Here is a 22,950-nt window from a genome sequence, read left to right on the forward strand (position 1 = left end):
TAAGGACAGCAGAGGGTGGGGAGGGATAACATGGAGAGAAATGCCAGATATAGGTGATGGAGGGATGGAGGCAGCAAAACACATTGCCATGTATTTACCTATGCAACAATCCTGCATGATCTGCACGTGTACCCCAGAACCTAAAGTACAATTTGTATGTATATAAAAGAATTTCTAATGTTAGCAAGGATGTAGTAAAGCACTCTTATACCCCAAATAGGAATTTGTATGGCCATTCTTTGACAGGTTGTCCACAAAAACACCCAGAAGCAGAAAATATCTAGACCCTGCAGCAAAATATAGATAAGAATTCATTGCCCTGGTGCAACAAAGCAGAATTTCAAAGCCAAGAACCTAGACTTTAGGCCTAGGTGATACTTGCTGAATAGCCAAGCAACTGCCTTATATGTAGAGGGAGGAGAGCCGTAAAGGGTAAGACCCTACAATTCTAGTCTTTTCTGACCTACCTGAGATGTTACTTCATTTTTAGACCAAGACCACTAAAGTTCACTGTGTCTCCATGACATACAAGAAAAGCAATTAGGAGCAAACTGAGTTGCATCGCTTTCTGGTTTACCTCCTACACACTGCTTCAGGGCTAAGCCAACACCAGGTCCCTATTTTGGACTGTCTTTGAAACCCAACTCAACTCCTGGTGCAGGTATCCATTTCCTTCAGAGTGTTGATACTCTCTAACTTAGTAGTTCACTCTTAAGACTGAATCTAACTTAAGGAAACAATAAAAAATATAGAACAGGCCAAGCACAGTGGCTTACACCTGTAATCCTAGCACTTTGGGAGGCCAAGGTGGGCAGATTGCCTGAGCTGAGGAATTCAAGACCAGCCTGGGCAACATGGTGAAACCCCCTCTCTACTAAAATACAAAAAGATTAGCTGGGCATGGTGGTGCACACCTGTAATCCCAGCTACTTTGGAGGCTAAGGCAGGAGAATCACCGAACCCAGGAGACAAAGGTTTCAGTGAGCCAAGATCGTGCCACTGCCCTCCAGCCTGGGTGACAGAGCAAGACTCCATCTCAAAAGAATATATACATATATATATATAACACAATGATGTGAAGCCTTGTTCAAAACATGATTATTTATGGTTAAGTGAACAACACTAGTAAATCTGTTGTCAGACTAGAGGAAAACACATAGAATCTAACCTTACACAATATTGTGAAAAACAAAATACACTGAATAATTAAAGAGATGATTTTGTTTAAACTTGCAATAAGGAGAATGTTCATTAATAATGACCTTCTAAAAGACATGGAGAGGAGCTAGGTTTTATGGAAGCAGGTAAACAAGGGAGCCATCCTTGAGTATTATGGAGTCATGAGCAAAGATGGAGGCAGACTATCTGAGTCATTGAGGAAGGATGGAAATGGGTCTTCTTATTTCTCAGCCATCCCTACTTTCTAGTGTCACAGAGCTCAGAGTTCAACATTGTTGACATACAAAAATAAAATATAGTAGATATTGGATTTTAATATTAAAAATAAAAACAAATACAAGAAAATTTAGAAAAATATTAATATAATCTTGAGATAAAGAAAATCTAATTTAGGTCGGGTGTGGTGGCTCATGCCTGTAATCCTAAAACCTTGGGAAGCCAAAGTGTGCAGATTGCTTGAGCCCAAGAGTTTAAGACCAGCGTGGCAACATGGCAAAAACCATGGTGAAACCCTGTCTCTACCAAAAAAAAAAAAAAATCTAATTTAAACAAAAAAGGAAATCTAGAAGTAATGAATGTATATATTTGATTATGCAAATAATTTATTTTGCTGAAGACACCATAAATACACTCAAAAGATAAATCATAGAAAGATAAAATATTTGCAATCCACATGCCAGATTGTAGGGTGCCAGCCCCACACATCACCCCTGGGTACCCCAAGTTTGGTGGCAACAAAAGAATGAAAAACAAAGACAGGTTAAGAATGCATAAGTGGGATCAGGAGGCTAGTGCATAAACTGGAGGAAGCAGAGGCCCCAAGCTCTGGTTTCCACAATATTTATTGAATACAGTCACTTTTATCTGTAGTGCAGGTGGTAGGGTGAACTGGTGGAAGGGAGGCTATGGCCAAACATAAAATTGATAGCAGTGACAGTTTATATGAGTTTCCCAAGAGCTAAAAGCATATGCTTATCAATAGACAATGCAGCTGGTGGGAGCAGGCTGAGCAAGGAGCCTACGGGTCTGGTTACATTCCCTTGCTTCAAGAGAGTTTTATGTCCTTCCTTGGGCACTATGTTTAGAATATCAGAGTTTAGGTCATTTTCTTCCTGGGAATATACTGGCAACAGAGAGGCCTTCCTCCCCAGAGGCCTCCTGCGGACTTCTGCAGTTTATTGTTCCTGATTTCTTTTACACATTACTTATAACCAGTTTATGTAGACACATTGTAAATCCTTCCTCCATTGCTGCTTCCCCCAACACCAGGTAAGAGTTAAAAACTTTCCATGAATGTAAGAGAAATGAAGCAATCCAATAGAAAAATACATAGAGGTTACGATTAGGCAGTTTACAAAGATGCATATCTGAATGCTGAACCTCATCACAGGGCTAAAAAGTAAAATAAACTGATCCAATTTTTTAACTCAGTTTGGCAGAAATTAAAAAGTTAACATAGCCAATGGTGGCAGGAAGAAATGAGCATTCTCATACATTGCTGGTTATGATTTTTTGTTTTGTTTTGTTGTTGTTGTTGTTTTTGAGACAGAGTTTTTTTGCTCTTGTTGCCTAGGCTGGAGTGCAATGGTGCGATCTCGGCTCACTGCAACCTCCACCTTCTGGGTTCAGACGATTCTCCTGCTTCAGCCTCCCAAATAGCTGGGATTACAGGCATGCACCACCATGCCCAGCTAATTTTTTTTTGTACTTTTAGTAGAGACGGGGGCTTCACCATGTTAGTCAGGCTGGTCTCAAACTCCCGACCTCAGGAGATCCACCCGCCTTGGCCTCCCAAAGTCCTGGGATTACAGACGTTACCCAGCGCGCCTGGCCTGCTGATTAAGGTTTTTGAATTGCTACAACCTTTTAGAAAACCAACTGGCTGTACCTACATGTATTAATATTAAAACCTACTTTTACAAATCTGGCCCGTATATCCAATATATCAAGAGATACCAAAGGATTCATATTCTGTGTTACTGAACATTTATATGTGTACATATCAATGAAGCGAATGGTTGTGTAAAGAGACCTATCTGTTGTGCAGGCATCATGGAGGAGTAGGAAGAAGTTGCGTTGACTGTTTCTATATACTTTTTTGCATTCCTTCACAAGTTGCAGTTAGTACAAGTTATTTTTGTAATTATTAAAGAAGAAAGTAATTTTTTAAATGTTCATAAAAAGAAATACTTGAAAATAACTAATAAAGTATTATAACATACCAAAATATCAAACAGCAGAGAAATATTAAATTAATTGTGCTATATCCACAGTACATAATCTTATAAAATCATTAAAATGTTACATTGATGATGATCTTATGTAAGTATAGGAGAAGCATAGTTACAATGTTAAGTGAAAAAGTAAGCTTCCTTATGATATTGAGCATGCAAAACAATTTTTCATGGCATGAAAGATGGGAGGAAAACCTTTAGAGGCTGGATTAGAGACCTTTTTCTCTCTACTTTTCTGAGTTTAAAAAAATCTATAAGAAAAAAATGTGTATTAAAATAATAAAAATATGTTGTATTGTTTAAATGATGCTAGCATCTATATGAAGAAAATCTGTGACTTAAATTTTAATCAGATGCTTCCATGGTTTGGAAACCAAATAGCAAAGCTATGAACATATGCAGATAGATGCTCCAAAACATTTTGTATTGGAGCAGATTGTATTGGAGCATCTATCTGCTCCAATACATCTATGGGAAAAATTATTAAGGCATCAATATAGAGAAAAAAGATTTTTTTTAAACAGAAAAATAAAATTAATGATGAGAAGATTAGTTTGAGCTTTTGCAAAAGATCTCTTGGGCACTGAAAATAACATATATTATAACATGTATAAGGCAAACAATTTACTTTAAATATTTCTGCATAGTATATTAAGATTCTGATCTTTATTCTGTTTTTCCAGTTATCCTGTATTATAAAGTTTCTTTTCTATTACCTGCAGGAAGTAATGGCTGAACACAATCCCCAGTATCTCATTGAGCTAAGTGGAAATAAACCACCAGAGGAGCTCTTTACGGTGAGTGCAGTGTTCAGCAGAAGTACTTCACAGCATGGAAAATTAAAAAGCTATTGACAGCATGTACTTCTTTAATAAACAGGAGTATATTTATATTTGAACACCATTTATGTTTGAACAATTTGTCTTGACACTTAAAATTTTGATGTTCTGTTTTGATGTCTGTTCGTTTTAAAATCAAAACTACATTCAAATTTAAAATCTCTGTATGTCCAAAGGTGTCAAAAGAAAATTAAAAGCAATGGTAACCAAAAGCACACAAGAAGATGCTGAACATCATTTGTTATTAGGTAAAGGCAGGTCAAAACCATAGTGATGTACCCCTTTTACCTTCTAGGATGACTAAAGTAAAACACACACACACACACACACACACACACACACACACACACACAAGATAATAAAAAGTGTGGGTGAGGATGTAGAGAAATTGGAAACCAAAAATGTTCTACAAAAATATAGTAACTATTTCTTATACATCTAATAAGTGTCCGGCATTATGATGGGCTCTAGGGATACAGATACAAAGGAGGCAGATGAGTCCACACGTCTCTTCCCTCATGCAATATCCAATATGTTGGGGAAAATAAATCTCTAGAGAGCAGTTTTTGTTATAGTCAGGGATATACATGCATGGTATTATAGGAGTTCATGGCATAATGACAAAACTTAATCAGTAAGGAGGACCACCAGTCTGAAATTATCTTTAAATAGAAACTTAAAGGACAGTAAGAACTAGACCTTGAAGACAAGGGGAGGTGAGGGAAGTGGGACAGTATTCTATGCTGAGGGGAGGGGCTATGTCAAGGCCCCAGAGGCCAGAAAGAGCATAGTGAGTTGCAGGAATTGAATGTAGGACTAGAACATGGGAGGATAGGGTAGGAGGGGTGGAATAGAGCCAAGACTAGAAATAACCAGGGGCTGCACCAAGAAAGACCTTGTAAACCATATTAAGGAGTTTAGACCTTGACATGAGGGAATAGGCAGCCAGTGAAAGATTTTAAGCCAGAAAGTGCAAATGATCCTATTTCTGTTTAAGAAAGATCACTCAGTTCCATGCAAAGAAAAAATGAAAGGAAAATCAAATTGGTGGTAGGAAAACTAGTTTCGGCTTTTGCCATCAATCAGGTATGAGATGGTAGCCTAACCTAAGGTAGTGACCACAGGAATGAACAGAAAAGGACAGATCTGAGAGACATTTAAGAAATCTACTTGACAGGACTTGGTGAGTAACTTAATATGGAAATTAAGGGAGAGAGAAAAGTCAAAGATAATGCCCAGATTTCTGGCTTTATCTGATTGGTGGCAACATGGTAACAGTGCTAGTGGTAGAGCCAGATCACGGAGAAGCTCCTCACTTGGGACGTGCTCTTGCCAAGATCACCTTTGATCTCATGATCAAAGCCACTGCTCATTTTTCAGTTGTCATCTAATTCAATCTGTAATAGAAGCAACATTTGACACAACAGATCACTTCTTTTTTTCTGAACCTTTCTTCCCTTGACTTCTCAGACATCACACCTTAGTAGTTCCATTACACCTCACTGGACACTCTAATTCTCTAACCTGCAGTGTTTCAAGACCCCAGAGTTCACAAGGCGTGACCTCTTCTCTGTTTACCCTCACTCGTTAAGAGACTTCATTCCGTCAGTGGCTTTAGATATCTTCTAACCACTGACAACTCTTAAATTCATGTTACTATCTCAGATCTTTTCCCTGAAGTCCACACTTGTATACTTAACGGCTGCCACTTCTGTTTGTTTAGTTGGATGTCTACTGGTCATTTTGGATTTAAGTGTGCAAGATAGAACTTCACCACCACCATCCTGCCCCCAATGTGCTCCTCCCACCATTCTCCTCTTTCAGTAAATGCCAAAAACACCCAGCCAGCTGCTCTCCTTGACTTTTTTTTCTCACATCCCACATCTCATTCACCAGCATATACAGCAGGCTTCTCTTTCAAAACATAGCCAGAATTCTAACACTTTTTACTATCTGAGACACACTTTCCTCAAGGTAGAGGGCTCCAGGGGGCCTGGCTGGAACTGCCAAGCCTGTAAAGGCCCCCATTGGAACTAGTACTCTGCACTCCACTCACGTTCTATTGGCAGAGCAGGCTACATGGAGAAGCTCGACATTAGTGGAATAAGGAAGTGTACTCCACCCAAAATGAACTAGGAAATTAATCAGTGGAAGTTGCATTGTGAACAAATAACACAATCTATCACAGGCCACCACACACCATCAGGATCTTGGCTATCTCACCATCTCCCATCTGATGTGCTGGCCTTTTTTATTTTTCCGGATTCTTCCACATAGTGTCTGCATTAATTTCCTGGGGTTGCCATAACAAAGTACCACAAACTGATGGCTTAAAATGACGTAAATTTATTCTCTCACAGTTCTGGAGGCTAAAAGTCCAAAATCAAGGTGTTGACAGTGCCATGCTCCTTCCAAAGCCTATTGTGGAGGCTCTACTTTTGTTTCTTCCAGCTTCTGGTAGCTCCCAGCATTCCTTGGCTTATGGCAGCATAACTCCAATATTTGCCTCTGTCCTCACATGACAATCATCCCTTTGCCTGAAGAGGTTCCAGAGACCAAACCTCTAAGGACGTGAATATCTGGGGACCAGAGGGCAGACTGTTATGAGTTGAAATGTGTCCCTCAAAAAGATATGTTGAAGCCCTAACTCCAACACCTATGAATGTGACCTTATTTGGAAAACTAAGGTCTTTGCCTATGGATTAGAAGAAGAGACTCAGACACATAAGGAGAAGATGGCTCTGTGACCACAGAGGCAGAGATTGGAGTGATGCATATACAAGCCAATACATACCAAGGATTGTCAGCGAACAGCCAGAAGCCAGAAGCAGCAAGCAAGGATTCATCCCAGAGGCTCAGAGGGATCATGGGCTTGGCTCACAGGCCCATCGCTGTTTCGGAATGTTGGAGATATTCAGATGCCAATGTAGTTAAATATGTGTTTTTTAAATCTAGACTGTTATGGAACGACTTAAATATCTGAACCTAAAAAGGGCAGCTGTTATAACCAAACTTCAGGGTGCAGAGGAAGAAGCTAGTGACACATTGGAAAATGTAAGTTATATGGAACTGTTTGAAAGTCTGCTTTTCAATATACATTGTGGGCAGGGTGCAGTAGCTCACGCATGTAACCCCATGGGAGGATAGTTTAACCCCAGGAGTTCAAGACCAGCCTGGACAACCTAGTGAGAACCTGTCTCTACAAAAAGAAAAGAAAAACTTAGCCAGGTGTGGTGGCATGCACCTGCAGTCTCAGCTACTCAGGAGCTGAGACGGGAGGATTGCTTAAGCCCAGGAGGTTGAGGCTGCAGTGAGCCATGATCACGCCACTGCACTCCACGGGGCAACAAAGCCACACTGTGTCGAGAAAAAAATTATAATAGATAATAATTCAACTTATTATTAATAATTTATTTTATTTATTAATTTATATTTACACACACATATGTATGTTGTGGCCCTAATTTGTATTCTTTGATAAAAATGGATTTGATTTCTGGGAAGAAGCTGTAATATTAGCACAATATCCTTTTAGATATTAGACACAACACAAGTTTTGAAACAAAGAAAATCAAAATAAACACAAGAATAATAAGAAAGAAATCCAAGTTCAGTTAAAAAATTTGCAGCACCAAAGAATCTGAAGACATTAAAATTCTTAACTCCATAAGCACTATTCATTTATTTAATCATTCAACCAATTTTTTTCTTAGTAACTAATGTGTTCCTGGCACTGATGTGCTATATATGTGATAGATATCAAATTATAACTACCAACTGCCAAAAGTGCCACAAGGAGTTTTAATTGGAGGATTTGATCTATTCTGAGAAGCTGAGTTTCACCTATATGAGTAGAAATTATTTTTAAAAAATGCATACCAGGGCTGGGCACAGTGGCTCACATCTGTAATCCCAGCACTTTGGGAGGCTGAGGTGGAAGGATCACTTGAGCCCAGGAGTTTGAGACCAGCCTGGAAAATACATGACTCTGGCTCTACAAAAAAATTAAAAAAATAACCAGGCATGGTGGCACATGCCTATAGTCCCAAGTACTTGAGAGGCTGAGGTGGGGGAATCAACTGAGCCTAGAGGTTGAGGCTGCAGTGAGCCATGATTGTGCCACTGCACCCTAGCCTACATGATAGAGCAAGACCCTATCTCAAAAACAAAAATAAAATAAAATAAAAACATATACCAGGATCATAAATAGATATAATTTAAATTTTAAAATGCTTGAAGAAAGAGGTCATTTTGTTATCCTTTATCAATCATAACAAGATCTCAATGGGTCCACATAACTGGAATATGTTGGGACCTTTGCAACATGAACTTGTGCTGAAGAGGAAGAAAGGTGGGCTTGGTCAGAACAGAGGCTGGGAAAAATAAACTATTTACTGAGGCCTCTTGTTCTAAATCATTATTGAAGGAAAAATAAAAAGTATCTATAAAACCTGCAGGAAATTTCTGAGCCAGAACGTTTGTCCTTAGAAAGCATCGCATGCATGGGGCATAGGTGTAAGGTTGTAGTTCATAAGCTGTATGACCAGGTGAGGCTACCTCCTTTTTCATAAAAGGGAAGAAGATGTGGCTGTGTACGCTGGAGTCATTATTCATATCCCTTAAGCAGCATTTCTACCTGGCAGTTCAGCTCACCTCCAAAAGAATCACGTTGGAAGCTTACTACAAATACAAATCCCTCAGGCCCGAATCCCAGGCTGATTGAACTGGAGATGGAACCTGAAAATGTATTTTTACAAAATCTAGAATGAATTCCTAAACCCATTTAAGTCTGACAACACCTGCTTTAACTCTTGGGATGTCAAAGGAGCCTGGTCAATTAAAGTTGACTGATCTACAAGTTCCTGTGTTTTTAAAGGACTTTAGATGAATAACCTTCAGCTAAAGGCAGGTGATTTTTAGAGAATCAATACAATGGAAATGTTTAAAGCAGTGATTCCCAGCCCTGACTGCAAAATGGGATCATCTAGAAAGCTTTTTAAACATAACAATTCCCAGGCCAATTAAAACAGAATTTCTAGGATAGGGCTCTGCCATTAAGTGAAACAAAACAAAACAGAGTATGACATCAAAGGCACAGACTACAAAAGAAAAAATACAAAAAACTTTTGTGCATCAACAGTATCAATAGAGGCCAGGAATTTAAGACCAGTCTGGCCAAGATGGTGAAACCCCATCTCTCCAAAAAAAAAAAAAAAAAAGAGGAAAGCACCATCAATCAATAGAGTGAAAAAACAACCCACAGAAAGGAGAAAAATATTTGAAAATTATATATCTGATAAGGGATTAATATGCAGAATATGTAAAGAACAACTACAATTCTACAGCAATAAAACAATCCAGTTCAAAAATGGGCAAAGGATTTGAATAGACATTTCTCCAATTAAGATATATAAATGGCCAATAAGTACATGAAAAGATGCTCGATGTCACTAGCCATTAGGGAAATGCAAATCAAAACTACAATGAGATGCCATCTCATGTTCATTAGTGTGCTATTATTCAAAAATGAGAAAAAAAATGATGAGGAGAAATGAGAATCCTCTTGCATTGTTTGTAGGGATGTAAAATGGTGCAGCTGCTGTCTAAAATAGTTTGGTGGTTGCTCAAAAAGTTAAACATACAGTTATCATCTATCCATCAATTACACTTCTAGACATTTCCCCCAAAGGATTGAGACCAGGAACTCAGATACTTGTACACCAATATTCATAGCAGCTTTATTCACAATAGCCAGAAGGTGGAAATAACCCAATGTCCATGAAGATGAATAGATAAGCAAAATGTGGGGTGTGTGTGTGTGTGTATGTGTGTGTGTGTGTGTGTGTGTGTGTGTGTATGATGGAATATTATTCAACCTTAAAGAGGAGTAAAATTCTTATATATGATAAAATCTGAGCCATGAAAACATACTAAGTGAAACAAGCATATACAAAAGAGCAAACATATGATTCCACTTGTAAAAGATACATGGAATAGACAAGTTCATAGAGACAGAATGAAGGATAGAGGTTACCAGGAGCTGTGGGGAAGGAAGAATAGAGAGGTATTTCATGAGTGCAGAGTTCTGTTTGGGATGATGGAAAAGTTCTGGAAATGAATAGAGGTGGTGGTTGTACAACAAAGTGAATATACTTAATACCACCGAATTGTATGCTTAAAGGTGGTTACAAAAGCAAATTTTATGTGATGTGTATTTTACCACAATTAAAAAACTAAAAAACCCAAAAATCTTCCCTAGGATATTCTACTATTCAGCCAGGGAAGAGAACCACTAATTTAAAGGGGTAGGAGAGGCACAGAGAACTTACTGTAGACTCCAGCTCCCTGGTGAAGAGTGAGAGAGCTGTAGCATCTGATGAGTTGCTGGAGAGGAGGTGGATGGGGATGTGGGCATGGGTTTGTACAGTAGGAGGAAGGACAGGGTCAGACTGGCATCCAGCACAGTAGAAGTTTTAGCTTTTGAGTCACACAGACCCGGATTTGAATTCTAGCTATACAGCCTATCAGACCTGTACTCTGCTTAACCTTGCTGCCCTTTATTGAATATATGTATTTTTATATATATAATTGAATATATATATTTTATATATTTTTTATATATTATATATTTATATATATTATTTTATATATATATTATCCGATATATATATATATATGGGATAAAAATCCCTATGTCATTGTGTTATTGTAAAGATTACATGAGATGATGTTTTTAAAGTGCCTAGAACCAATGGTGATATTTAAAAAATTTAACAATTGCGTTGCAGGGGCAGGGCTGGCTTCATGACACAGGACGCCTATGTGCTTAGTTTAATGCTGTCCTGCTGCAGTCTTGAAATTCTTAATAACTGTAGAACAAGGGTCCTGTAAAGTTCATTTGGTTCTGGCCCTCGCAAATTGGTTTGTGCTATGCAAGGGCATTCACCCAGTCACAACAGAGCTGGCAGAAGTGCTGGAGACATTTGGGAGGCATTAACCCTAAGTTGCTGGATCATGGAAAGATCCAGAAGTTCTTCAGCAAGAGGATGGGTCAGAGTAGAGTTTGAAGGTAGTGGCTATAGTGGCCAACTTTCTTCTGCCCCTGCCTCACTACCTTGGCTGTGTCTGGGATTCCTCACAAGCTCCTCTGGTTAAGTCACTCCAAAAAGTATGCTTCCCATCTTCTGATTGAGAAAGAAGTAGTGGGAGGGGGCCAAGTAGAGTGGGAGTGGCTTTGGCACTAGCACCTTCTTTCAAAGATTTCCAACCAGTCATACGGTTTTCTGCTCTCCATTCACTTCCCTTCAGAGGTACCTGGTATCACAAGGTCCCATGTCTTTCCAGTGTTTTGCAAAGTGAATCCACTGGCTCCATGTTGTTCCTGCCCCTCCCATACCTATCTTTGCTCCACAGATATTTAGCTTTCGCCTTTCTCTGACATAAGTCAGTTGCCATTCATCCATCTGCTTTCTAACTTACAAAATTGTGTAGCTGTAGCTGGTGAGCTGTCAGCCTGATCAACATCTCTAGTCTCTTCTCTCATTCCCTGTGTCCTCGTGAGTTTATTCTTCTAAAAAAAATTCTTCTACTGTCATTTTAGTGAGGTTTTAGGAAAGCAGCAAACATATATGCATGTTTTCAGTCTGCTTTGTTTAAGCAGAAGCCAGTCCTGATCATTTTTAAGCCTGTAATATCAAATTCATTCAAAAGCTCCTCTTCTTTTCTCCCCCCAGCACCTGCTGAATGTGTGGCACCACGGGCATGAAGTTGAGAGAGGAACATGGTCTGCTATTCAGATACTTAAACTTTTAGAGAGTACTTAACAGTCTATTCAAATATTGTTTTCATGTATGGGTGCAAAATATGGATGATAAGGAAAGAGTGACTGCCTCCTGACCTAACTGGGTATGGTTTCAGTCCGTAGCTCATTGTCCAGGAACTCTGTGGAGAAGAGCTGTAGCTTAATGTGCTCCATGGATGAGGTTCTCAGTCTTATGCAAGTCCCCTAAGCATTGACAGTTTCCTTAACATTTACTATCACTTCCAGCTCTTACTTCGGAACATTCATGCAGCATCTCTGCAGTATATATGCCTCTTTGTTCTCTGATGCTACAGTGGTCCAGGAAAGATCATAGCTCACAATCTCATCTGCATTCCATAGAACTGTGAAGCCAGCATATACATGTGTGACTCCCATCTGAGGGCTGGAGGGAGCATTTTCCCCCTGGCCATTGCCCACTGTCTTACTTCATTTTCTTTTGCTATAGTAAAATGCCACAGACTAGGTAATTTATAAAGAAAATAAGTTTATTTGGTTCACAGTTCTGGATCCTGGGAAGTCCACATGCATGGCACGAGCATGTGGTGAGAGCCTTTGTGCTGTTTCCCATGGTGGACTGTGGAAGGACAAAAGAGTGCAAAAGCCAGAGCCAGGGTTAGAGGAGGCCAAATTTGCCTTTATAACAACCCCACTCTCAAAAATAACTCACCTGCTCCTGAGATAACCACATTAATCTATTTATAAGGGCAGAGCACTCATGACCTAATCACCTGTTAACAGTCCTACCTCCAAATACCATCACAATGGCAATTAAATTTCAACATGAGTTTTGGAGGGGACGTTAAAACCATAAACCTCACCATGCCATCTCTCACCAGTTTTCTCATCCCCTGCTAAGGAAGCACAAGGACAGATGAACCTTTCAAACAATCTTTCTATCATATGGTAAAATAAGCATAAATATAAAATAAAATAAACATGTTCCCAACCGAGATTTAGCAGTTTTCTACAGAATTTTGCAGTCTGTAGAAGAGTATTTTTTAACTTATCTGGAGGTCACCAACAGAAAGGATTGCTGATGAAGGAGACTTTAAATTTTAAGAATGAAAGAACTACTTATAGCCAAGTAAATGCAAAAGCAATGTGTGTATAGCATCATAGGTATATGTAAAAGCCAGGGTAAATGACAAAGAATCTGGTGCATTTTCAAAAATTTTTAATAAGAATTTTTCAGAATCTGTTTTCTAAGGAAGATGATAGAAAATGTACGATCTACCTTATGCTTATTTTACCATGATAGAAATTATTCAGTAAAATTTAGTTTTTTAACACAAATGAAAACTAGTCTTATTAAATCAAGGACAAGTGCAGAATGTTGCAATTAAGAAAAAAGCCAAAATATACTTTTTAAATTATTTCTTAAAGAGTAAAGCACTATAAAATAATAAATGAAATATTTAATACTGCTGATTCCAGCAAAACTTACGCCCATATTTTTAATGTAGTATTTGCAATTCGCAGGGTGAGCTTTTTCGTACTCTTGCATCTTATAAACCTATTGCACCAAGATATAGATGGCAGAGAAGTAAATGGGGACCTACATGTCCTGTGAATTTAAAAGATGGTAACATTTATTATGGATTATCAGATTATTCTGTGAGGTAAGTAAGATTTTTATAACTTAATTTTAAAACTTGCTCATACGTCCTTTCAGTTGTTTACTTATATGGCATATTTTAAGTTTTCTAGGTAAGATCTACTGTCTTTCATCAGAAGAAGCATTAAAACCATTTTTATTGAACCCACGTCCCTATCTGCTTCCACCTATGCCAGCACCACCATGTAAAGTATTCATACTTGGACCTCAATATTCAGGGAAAACAACACTTTGCAATATGCTTGCAGAAAATTACAAAGGAAAGGTAACTATCTATCTATCTATCTATCTATCTATCTATCTATCTACCATGTATCTATCTATACTTGATTATAATTTGCAGGATTTTATTTATACTCATTTTTAAAAATTTCATGCTTTAATTGGATAATTGTTCCACTGGGCTTGGAGTACGGAAAGCATTTTTTGGTTGTTGCTTATTGCTGCTTCCAGAACAGAGTCCCTCCCTGCTTCCCAAAAGCCCCCAGATGTCATGTCATTCAGGCTATGCCACCTGTTAGCTTCCTTTGTTCTACTCATCTTCTGTTTCCTGGGTTTCACTACTCTTGGCTTACTCTCACTCTCCCTATATAGTCACTCCTGTCCTAATTCTTTGTGATTTTAGTATTACAAAGATGATCCTCTCAACACCTTGACCCCTTCTCCCTTAGTAATCTTGTTCTCCACTCTCAGTAAATTATTTTTAGCTTAGACAAGAGTGATAGCAGTAAAAGTGGTAAGAAACAAACATATTTGGGATATAATTTGAAGGCAGAGCCAAAAGATTTGATGAGGGATTTGAATGTGGAGGAATTCTAGGAAGGGCAGTGTGGCTTGAGGACGGCCTATGCAAGAAGGAATGGCAAAAGATAATGGGTAAAGTCATAGAGCAATTCAGGCCACAGGAAAGTGTTAGAAGTCATTCCAAGTCCTTCTGCATTCTTTTAAGCACAGGAATATAATTTCCTATCTGCTTTTAACTTTTTCATTGTAAAACATGACAAACATACAGAAAAGTGAAGCCCCACTGAATTATCACAAAATGAACCCCCATGTAACCACCACCCAGGTCAAATATGGAATGTTGCCAGCACCCAGAAGCCTTCTCATGTTTCTTCTCAATACCAGTCTCCTCACTCTCCACACAAAGGTAACCACTGCCCAGAATTTTATGACATTCACTTCCATATTTCTCTTATGGTTTTGCCATGGAAGCATACACCCAAATATCATAGGTTAGTTCAGCATGTTTTTTTGAACTTCATAGACTTAAACAATTTATCTTCTTTGTTCCTGGCTTCTTTCACTTAACATTGTAATTATGATATTTGCCCACACTATTGAATGTAGCTGTAGTTTGTTCATTTTTACTGTTTTATTGTATTCTGTTGGTTGAATTACACCATGGTGTATTTATCCACATTTGAGCACTAATAAAACTTTGATTGATTCCAGATTGGAGTGAATGTCACTACTATAAATATTCCTGTACATGTCTCTTGGTGCACACATGGACAAATATTTAACTTGTATAGATAATGCCAAATTGTTTTCCAAAGTAGTTCCATTAATTCACAGTACTATCTACAGTGTATGAGAGTTCCGTTATTCCACATTCCTCTCAACTCTTATGATGGACAGTCTAATTCTAGCCGTATTAGTGGGTGTTTAGTAGTATCTCACTGTGGTTTTAATTTGCATTTCTCTGATGACTAATGAGGTTGAACCTCTTTCATATGTTTACTTATCATTTAGATATTTTCTAAATATCTAAAGAAGGACTTTCTCAAGTATCTTGCCCATTTTAATTGTTTTTTGTGTGTTATTAGTAAGAGTTCCTAATATTATCTATATACAAGATCTCTGTTGATTATAAGCATTATGACTACTCTCTGTCTCTCTGTGGTTTGCCATTTTACTTTTCTTTTTTAAAAATTATACTTTAAGTACTGTGGCACATGTGCAGAATGTGCAAGTTTGTTACATAGGTATACGTGTACTACGGTGGTTTACTGCACCCATCAACCCATCATCTACATTAGGTATTTCTCCTAATGTTATCCCTCTCCTAGTCCCCTGACCCCTGACAGGCCCCCGTGTGTGATGTTCCCTTCCCTGTGCCCATGTGTTCTCATTGTTCAACTCCCACTTATGAGTGAAAACATGCAGTGTTTGATTTTCTGTTCTTGTGTCAGTTTGCTGAGAATGATGGTTTCCAGCTTCATCCATGTCCCTGCAAAGGACATGAACTCATCATATTTTATGGCTGCATAGTATTCCATGGTATATATGTGCCACATTTTCTTCAGTCTTTCACTGATGGGCATTTGGGTTGGTTCCAACTCTTTGCTATTGTGAACAGTGTCACAGTATGTGACATATGTGTGCTTATGTCTTCATAGTAGAATCATTTGTAATACTTGAGTATATACCCAGTAATGGGATTGCTGGGTCAAATGGTACTTCTGGTTCTAGATCTTAAGGAATTGCCACACTGTCTTCCACAATGGTTGAACTAATTTACACTTCTACCAACAGTGTGAAAGCATTCCTATTTCTCCACATCCTCTCCAGTATCCGTTGTTTCCTGACTTTTTAATGATCACTGTTCTAACTGGCATGAGTTGGTATCTCAGTGTGGTTTTGATTTTCATTTCTCTAATGATCAGTGATGATGAGCTTCTTTTCATATGTTTGTTGGCTGCATAAATGTCTTCTTTTGAGAAGCATCTGTTCATATCCATTGCCCACTTTTTGATGGGGTTGTTTGTTTTTATGTTTCTTGTGAATTTGTTTAAGATCTTTGTGGATTCTGGATTTTAGCCCTTTGTCAGATGGATAGATTGCAAAAATTTTCTCCCATTCTGTAGGTTGCCTGTTCACTCTGATGATCATTTCTTTTGCTGTGCAGAAGCTGTTTAGGTTAATTAAATCCCATTTGTCAATTTGGGCCTTTGTTGCCATTGCTTTTGGTGTTTTAGTCATGAAGTCCTTGCCTGTGCCTGTGTTCTGAATGGTATTGCCTAGGTTTTCTTCTAGGGTTTTTATGGCTTTAGGTCTTATGTTTAAGTCTTTAATCTATCTGGAGTTAATTTTTGCATAAGGTGTACGGAAGGGATGTAGTTTCAGCTTTCTACATATGGCTAGCCAGTTTTCCCAGCAACGTTATTGAATAGGGAATTCTTTCCTCATTGTTTTTGTCAGGTTTGTCAAAGATCAGATGGTTGTAGATGTCTGGTGTTATTTCTGAGGCCTCTGTTCTGTTCCATTGGTCTATATCTCTGTTTTGGTACCAGTACCATGTTGTTTTTGTTACTGTAGCCTTGTAGTATAGTTTAAAGTCAGGTAGCATGATGCCTGCAGCTTTGTTCTTTTTGCTTACAATTGTCTTGGCTATGCAGAACTTTTTTGGTTCCATGTGAAATTTAAGGTGGTTTTTCCAATTCTGTGAAGAAAGTCAATGATAGCTTGATGGAGATTGCATCAAATCTATAAATTACTTTGGGCAGTATGGTCATTTTCATAATATTGATTTGTCCTATCCATGAGCATGGAATATTTTTCAATGTGTTTGTGTCCTCTCTTATTTTCTTTTCTTTTTTTCTTTTTGGAAGGAGTTTTGCTCTTGTTACCCAGGCTGGAGTGCAATGGCATGATCTTGGCTCACCGCAACCTCCGTCCCCTGGGTTCAAGCAATTCTCCTGCCTCAGCCTCCCAAGTAGCTGGGACTACAGGTGTGCGCCACCATGCCCAGCTACTTTTTTTATTTTTAGTAGAGACGGGGTTTCACTATGTTGACCAGTATGGTCTCGATCTCTTGAACTCGTGATCCACCCATCTCGGCCTCCCAAAGTGCTGGGATTATAGGAGTGAGCCACCGTGCCCGGCAGTGGTTTCCAGCTCTCCTTGAAGAGGTCCATCACATCCCTTCTAAGTTGTATTCCTAGGTATTTTATTCTCTTTGTAGTAATTGTGAATGGGAGTTCACTCATGATTTGGCTCTCTGTTTGTCTGTTATTGGTGTATAGAAATGCTTGTGATTTTTGCACATTGATTTTGTATCCTGAGACTTTGCTGAAGTTGCTTATCAGCTTAAGGAGATTTTGGCCATATCACTTTTCTAATGACATCTTTCAATAAACAGAAGTTCTTGATTTCAACGAATAATGATTTATCAACCTTTTCTGTTATCATTAGCGCTTTTTATGTCCCACTTAAGAAAATTTTTCCACCTAAACATCATGAAGATATTGTCCTATATTACCTTCTAAAAGCTCTTTTGTTTTGACTTTCACATTTAGATATATAATCCACCTAGACTTGACTTTCTTATAATGTGAAGGACAGGGTAAGTTTTACTTTTTCCCATGTAGATATTCAGTCATTTCAGGATCGCTGAAGAAAAGAGCATCCTTTATCAACTGTTTTGCCCTCTTTGTCTTATATCATGTCTTTATATGTGTGTGTCTGTTTTGGGACTCAGTGATCTATTTCTTTTTTACTTCATTTCTTTTTGAGACAAGATCTTTCTCTGTTGCTCAGGTTGAAGTGCAATGGTGCCATCATAGTTCACTGCATCCTCTAACTCCTGGTCTCAAACAATCCTCCCACCTCAGCCTCCTGAGTAGCTGGGATGACAGATGCACACCACCATGCCTGGCTAATCTTTGTATTTTTTGTAGAGATGGGGTCTTGCTATGCTGCTCTAGCTGATCGCAGGAACTCCTTGCCTTAAATGATCTCCCACCTCAGCCTCCCAAAGCACTTGGATTACAAGTGTGAACCACAATTCCAAATCTCACTGATTTTATAGAGAGAAATTTTATATAGAAAAATCTTTTGGGATTTTAATTGGGACGGCATCACATTTATCAATCAGCTGGAGAAATGGACATCTTTATAATATTGGCTCTTCTAGTCCATAAATATATATTTTACCATTTATTTAGCCCCTCTTTCATTTACATTAGTAATCATTTAGAGTTTTCTGTGTAGAAACTTACACAAACCTCTACATATTTGATGGGTTTTGATGCTATCATAAGTAATATCATTTTTAACTAATTAAAACTTCCCTCTATTATCTTGCATGTTATATTTTATTTTCTTTAAAGAGTAACCCAAGAAATAATGCCTGACATATTATTTCTAATATAAATTGGTACTTTTGCACTTCTTAGATAATGCAAGGGTCTTACAATTCCAACATACCTTTAAAATGTATTTCCACATTATCCTATAAAGCATCACTTGGTTTTTAATGTACAAATGTCATAGATCATACATATCTCTTTATTTTTAAATTGCATTTTAGGTTTTGGGGTATATGTGAAGAACATTCAAGATTGTTGCATAGGTATACACATGGCAGTGTGATTTGCTGCCTTCCTCCCCATCACCTATATCTGGCATTTCTCCCCATGCTCTCTCTCCCCAACTCCCCACCCCCCACTGTCCCTCCCCTATTTCCCCCCAACAGACCCCAGTGTGTGATGCTTCCCTCCCTGTGTCCATGTGTTCTCATTGTTCAACACCCACCTATGAGTGAGAACATGTGGTGTTTGATTTTCTGTTCTTGTGTCAGTTTGCTGAGAATGATGGTTTCCAGGTTCATCCATGTCCCTACAAAGGACGTAAACTCATTGTTTTTTATGGCTGCATAATATTCCATGGTGAATATGTGCCACATTTTCCCTGTCCAGTCTATCATCAATAGGCATTTGGGTTGGTTCCAGGTCTTTGCTATTGTAAACAGTGCTGCAGTGAACATTCGTGTACATGTGTCCTTATAGTAGAACGATTTATAATCCTTTGGATATATACCCAGTAATGGGATTGCTGGGTCAAATGGAATTTCTATCTCTAGGTCCTTGAGGAATCGCCACAGTGTCTTCCACAATGGTTGAACTAATTTACACTGCCACCAACAGTGTAAAAGTGTTCCTATTTCTCCACATCCTCTCCAGCATCTGTTGTCTCCAGATTTTTTAATGATCACCATTCTAACTGGCGTGAGATGGTATCTCAATGTAGTTTTGATTTGCATTTATCTAATGACCAGTAATGATGAGCATTTTTCATATGATTGTTGGCCTCATGTATGTCTTCTTTTGTAAAGTGTCTGTTCATTTCCTTCTCCCACTTTAGAATGGGCTTGTTTTTTTATTTTTTTTTTTTCTTGTAAATCTGTTTTAGTTCTTTGTAGATTCTGGATATCAGCCCTTTGTCAGATGGGTAGATTGCAAAATTTTTTTCCCATTCCATTGGTTGCCAGTTCACGCTAATGACTATTTATTTTGCTGTGCAGAAGCTGTGGAGCTTGATTAGGTCCCATTTGTTTATTTTGGCTTTTGTTGCTCATGCTTTTGGTGTTTTGGTCATGAAGTCCTTGCCTATGCCTATGTCCTGAATGGTTTTGCCTAGATTTTCTTCTTGGGTTTTTATGGTGTTAGGTCTTATGTTTAAGTCTTTAATCCATCTGGAGTTAATTTTAGTGCAAGGTGTCAGGAAAGGATCCAGTTTCTGCTTTCTGCACATGGCTAGCTAGTTTTCCCAACACCATTTATTAAACAGGGAATCGTTTCCCCATTGCTTGTTTTTTTCAGGTTTGTCAAAGGTCGGATGGTTGTAGATATGTTGTGTTACCTCCGACACCTCTGTTCTGTTCCATTGCTCTATATCTCTGTTTTGGTACCAGTACCATGCTACATATCTCTTAAGACAACATTTTCAAACACTGTTTATATTTACATCTCCAAAACAAAATTCTACATTTTAAATTTATAATATTTAGGAAAGATGGTGTGATACATTGCAAATGTAATTGGTGGAATGTCAAAATCAAGGATAAGTGTTTAGAAAACTTCCTCATGGGTCAGTAATGGAGTCTCAAGTGTTCCTGGCCCTAAGAAAGGCCATTTTACTACATGGAAAACAAGTGTGTACCACCAATCATATTAATTGTTTGGTGATCACATAATGTTATTTTAACCATTTTGCATCCAAATATGATTTCCTATTACTTGTAATAGGGCTTTGCTTATGTTTTAGTCACATTATGGAATTTGAATCCAAGTATAATGCATTATAAATTTCCCATTTAAAGCAATGAAAAATGAGCTGGGCATAGTGGCTCATGCCTGTAACTCCAGCACTTTAGGAGGCTGAGGCAGGAGGATCCCTTGAGTCCAGGAGTTTGAGACCAGCCTAGGCAAAATGGTGACACCCTGTCTCTAGAAAAGTAAAATAAAATAAAATCATGAAAAATTATTTTGACCCTCAGAAACTGAAATAATTATTTTCGTTCATTTTAAGTTATTAAGTTTTTAGGTACTTTTTAATGCAGCAATTAGACAATTAATGTCCCAAAATAATTTTTTAAGATTGATAATTATATTTCATAAAAGTATAAAACATTTCTCTCTGATACAAGGCCTCTATTTTTTTAAATGAAACCCAGTAGCCTGGAGATCTTTGAAACAAGTCTAACTGAAAAAGTGTTTCTGGAACTGTACACATAGAGCACCTACAGATCAAAAGGAAAAAGGCAACACTAGGAAAATAAGCAACAAATAGCTAGAGAAAACCACAGAAGATGAGTTGTCAGTGGAAGAAACTTGCAAAAGATGCCTAACCTCATCAGGAGATAAATAAGAAATTAAAATAATAGTAAGATGAAAATTTTCACCCGTATAAAAAGAATGACAACTTTTGTTCTAATGAGAACATGCATAAATGGGAAGTTTTAAAAACTATTGAAGGAACTGTACATTGCTACCATCTTTTTAAGAATCTTTACATTCCAGCCATGTCAGGGGAACTAGAGCTTCCACTGTGTGATCCCTGAGGGAAGAGAAACTCATGAGGTGAGCTGCTTGGTTACCACAATTGTCTGCATGGGTGTGGACAGTTTCCTGACAAGACAAGCAGAACATGGTGTTTCCACGGGGCTGAGAAGGCTGAGCTGAGTTCTGAAGCAGCCTGTACTGTGAAGCGGAGCAGCAGTGAGAAAGGAGCTGCTTATGGGTAGGGTGAGAGCAAGGCCCAAGTCTGTGTAGCCAAGAGCTTCACAAAGAAGACTTCACAAAGCTTATCAAAGGATGGCTCCTCCAGGTTGTGAACAGAATAGATACTGGAAGTTGAGCAGTACTGGGACTTGAGACATCTGGCCCAGTCACAAAGGAGAGGCCTTATTACCAGAACACCGAGCTGACACACTGTGAAGGCTATCCTTGGTAGTATGGGCCACAGCCTAGATTAAAGTCTACTCTACATCCTCCCTCACCAAGCCTAAAACCCCTCCTCAGTAAAATCTCGGGGAATGAATTTGGAGATTGAGTCCTGTCAAAATGGGAAACACTTGAGAGCTTTCCAAATACTGGATTTAATAAAACATAAAACAGAAGTTCAGGCCAGGCACAATGGTCTGGAATCCCAGCACTTTGGGAGGCTGAGGAAGATGGTTCACTTGAATCCAGAAGTTTGAGACCAATCTAGCCAAAATGGCAAAACCCTGTCTCTAAAATACAAAAATTAGCCAGGTATGGTGGTGCACACCTGTAATCTCAGCTATTTGGGAGGCTGAGGCAGGAGAATCACTTGAACCCAGGAAGCACAGGTTGCAGTAAGCAGAAATTACACCACTGCACTCCAGCCTGTGTAACAAGGAGAGATTGTCTCAAAAACAAAAACAAAAACAAAAAACAGAAGTTCAGTATGGTAGACCGATACAGTCATGTGCTGCATCAACGACAGACTGCATATGCAACAGTGGTCCCATAAGATTATAATGGAGTTGAAACATCCTCATTGCCTAGTAAAGTCATAGCCATTGTAACATCATAGCATAAATTACTCATGTGTTTGTGGTACTGCTATAAACAAACCTACTGTGCTGCCAGATGTATAAAAGCATAACACATACGATTATGTACAGTTATGTAATACTTGATAAAGATAATTAACAATGATGTTACTGGTTTATGTATTTACTACACTATACTTTTAATAATTATTTTAGAATGTATTCTTCTACTTATAGAAAAAGTTAACTGTAAAACAATCTCAAGCAGGTCCTTCAGGAGATATTCCAGAAGGCATTGTTGTCATGGGAGACAACACTCCATGTATGTTATTGTCCCTGAAGACCTTTCGGTGGTACAAGATGTAGAGGAGAAAGACAGTGATATTGAAAATCATGACCCTGTGTAGGGCTAGGCTAATGTATGTGTTTGTGTCTTTGTTTTTACCAAAAAAGCTTAA

At 38.3% G+C, this 22,950-nt stretch overlaps 1 protein-coding gene across 1 annotated transcript in view; it reads left to right on the top strand.

The window, feature by feature from the left end:
* The window catches only part of AK9 (adenylate kinase 9), a 198,308-nt gene that overhangs the window by 30,351 nt on the left and 145,007 nt on the right, over positions 1–22,950 (top strand). The window contains exons 9-12 of the mRNA XM_074397611.1: positions 4,136–4,210; positions 7,208–7,306; positions 13,554–13,693; positions 13,774–13,954. Of these exons, the coding sequence (XP_074253712.1) occupies positions 4,136–4,210; positions 7,208–7,306; positions 13,554–13,693; positions 13,774–13,954 (495 nt within the window). The remainder of the gene's footprint in view (positions 1–4,135; positions 4,211–7,207; positions 7,307–13,553; positions 13,694–13,773; positions 13,955–22,950) is intronic.

Source organism: Saimiri boliviensis, chromosome 4 (assembly GCF_048565385.1).
Source record: "Saimiri boliviensis isolate mSaiBol1 chromosome 4, mSaiBol1.pri, whole genome shotgun sequence".
Taxonomy (NCBI): domain Eukaryota; kingdom Metazoa; phylum Chordata; class Mammalia; order Primates; family Cebidae; genus Saimiri; species Saimiri boliviensis.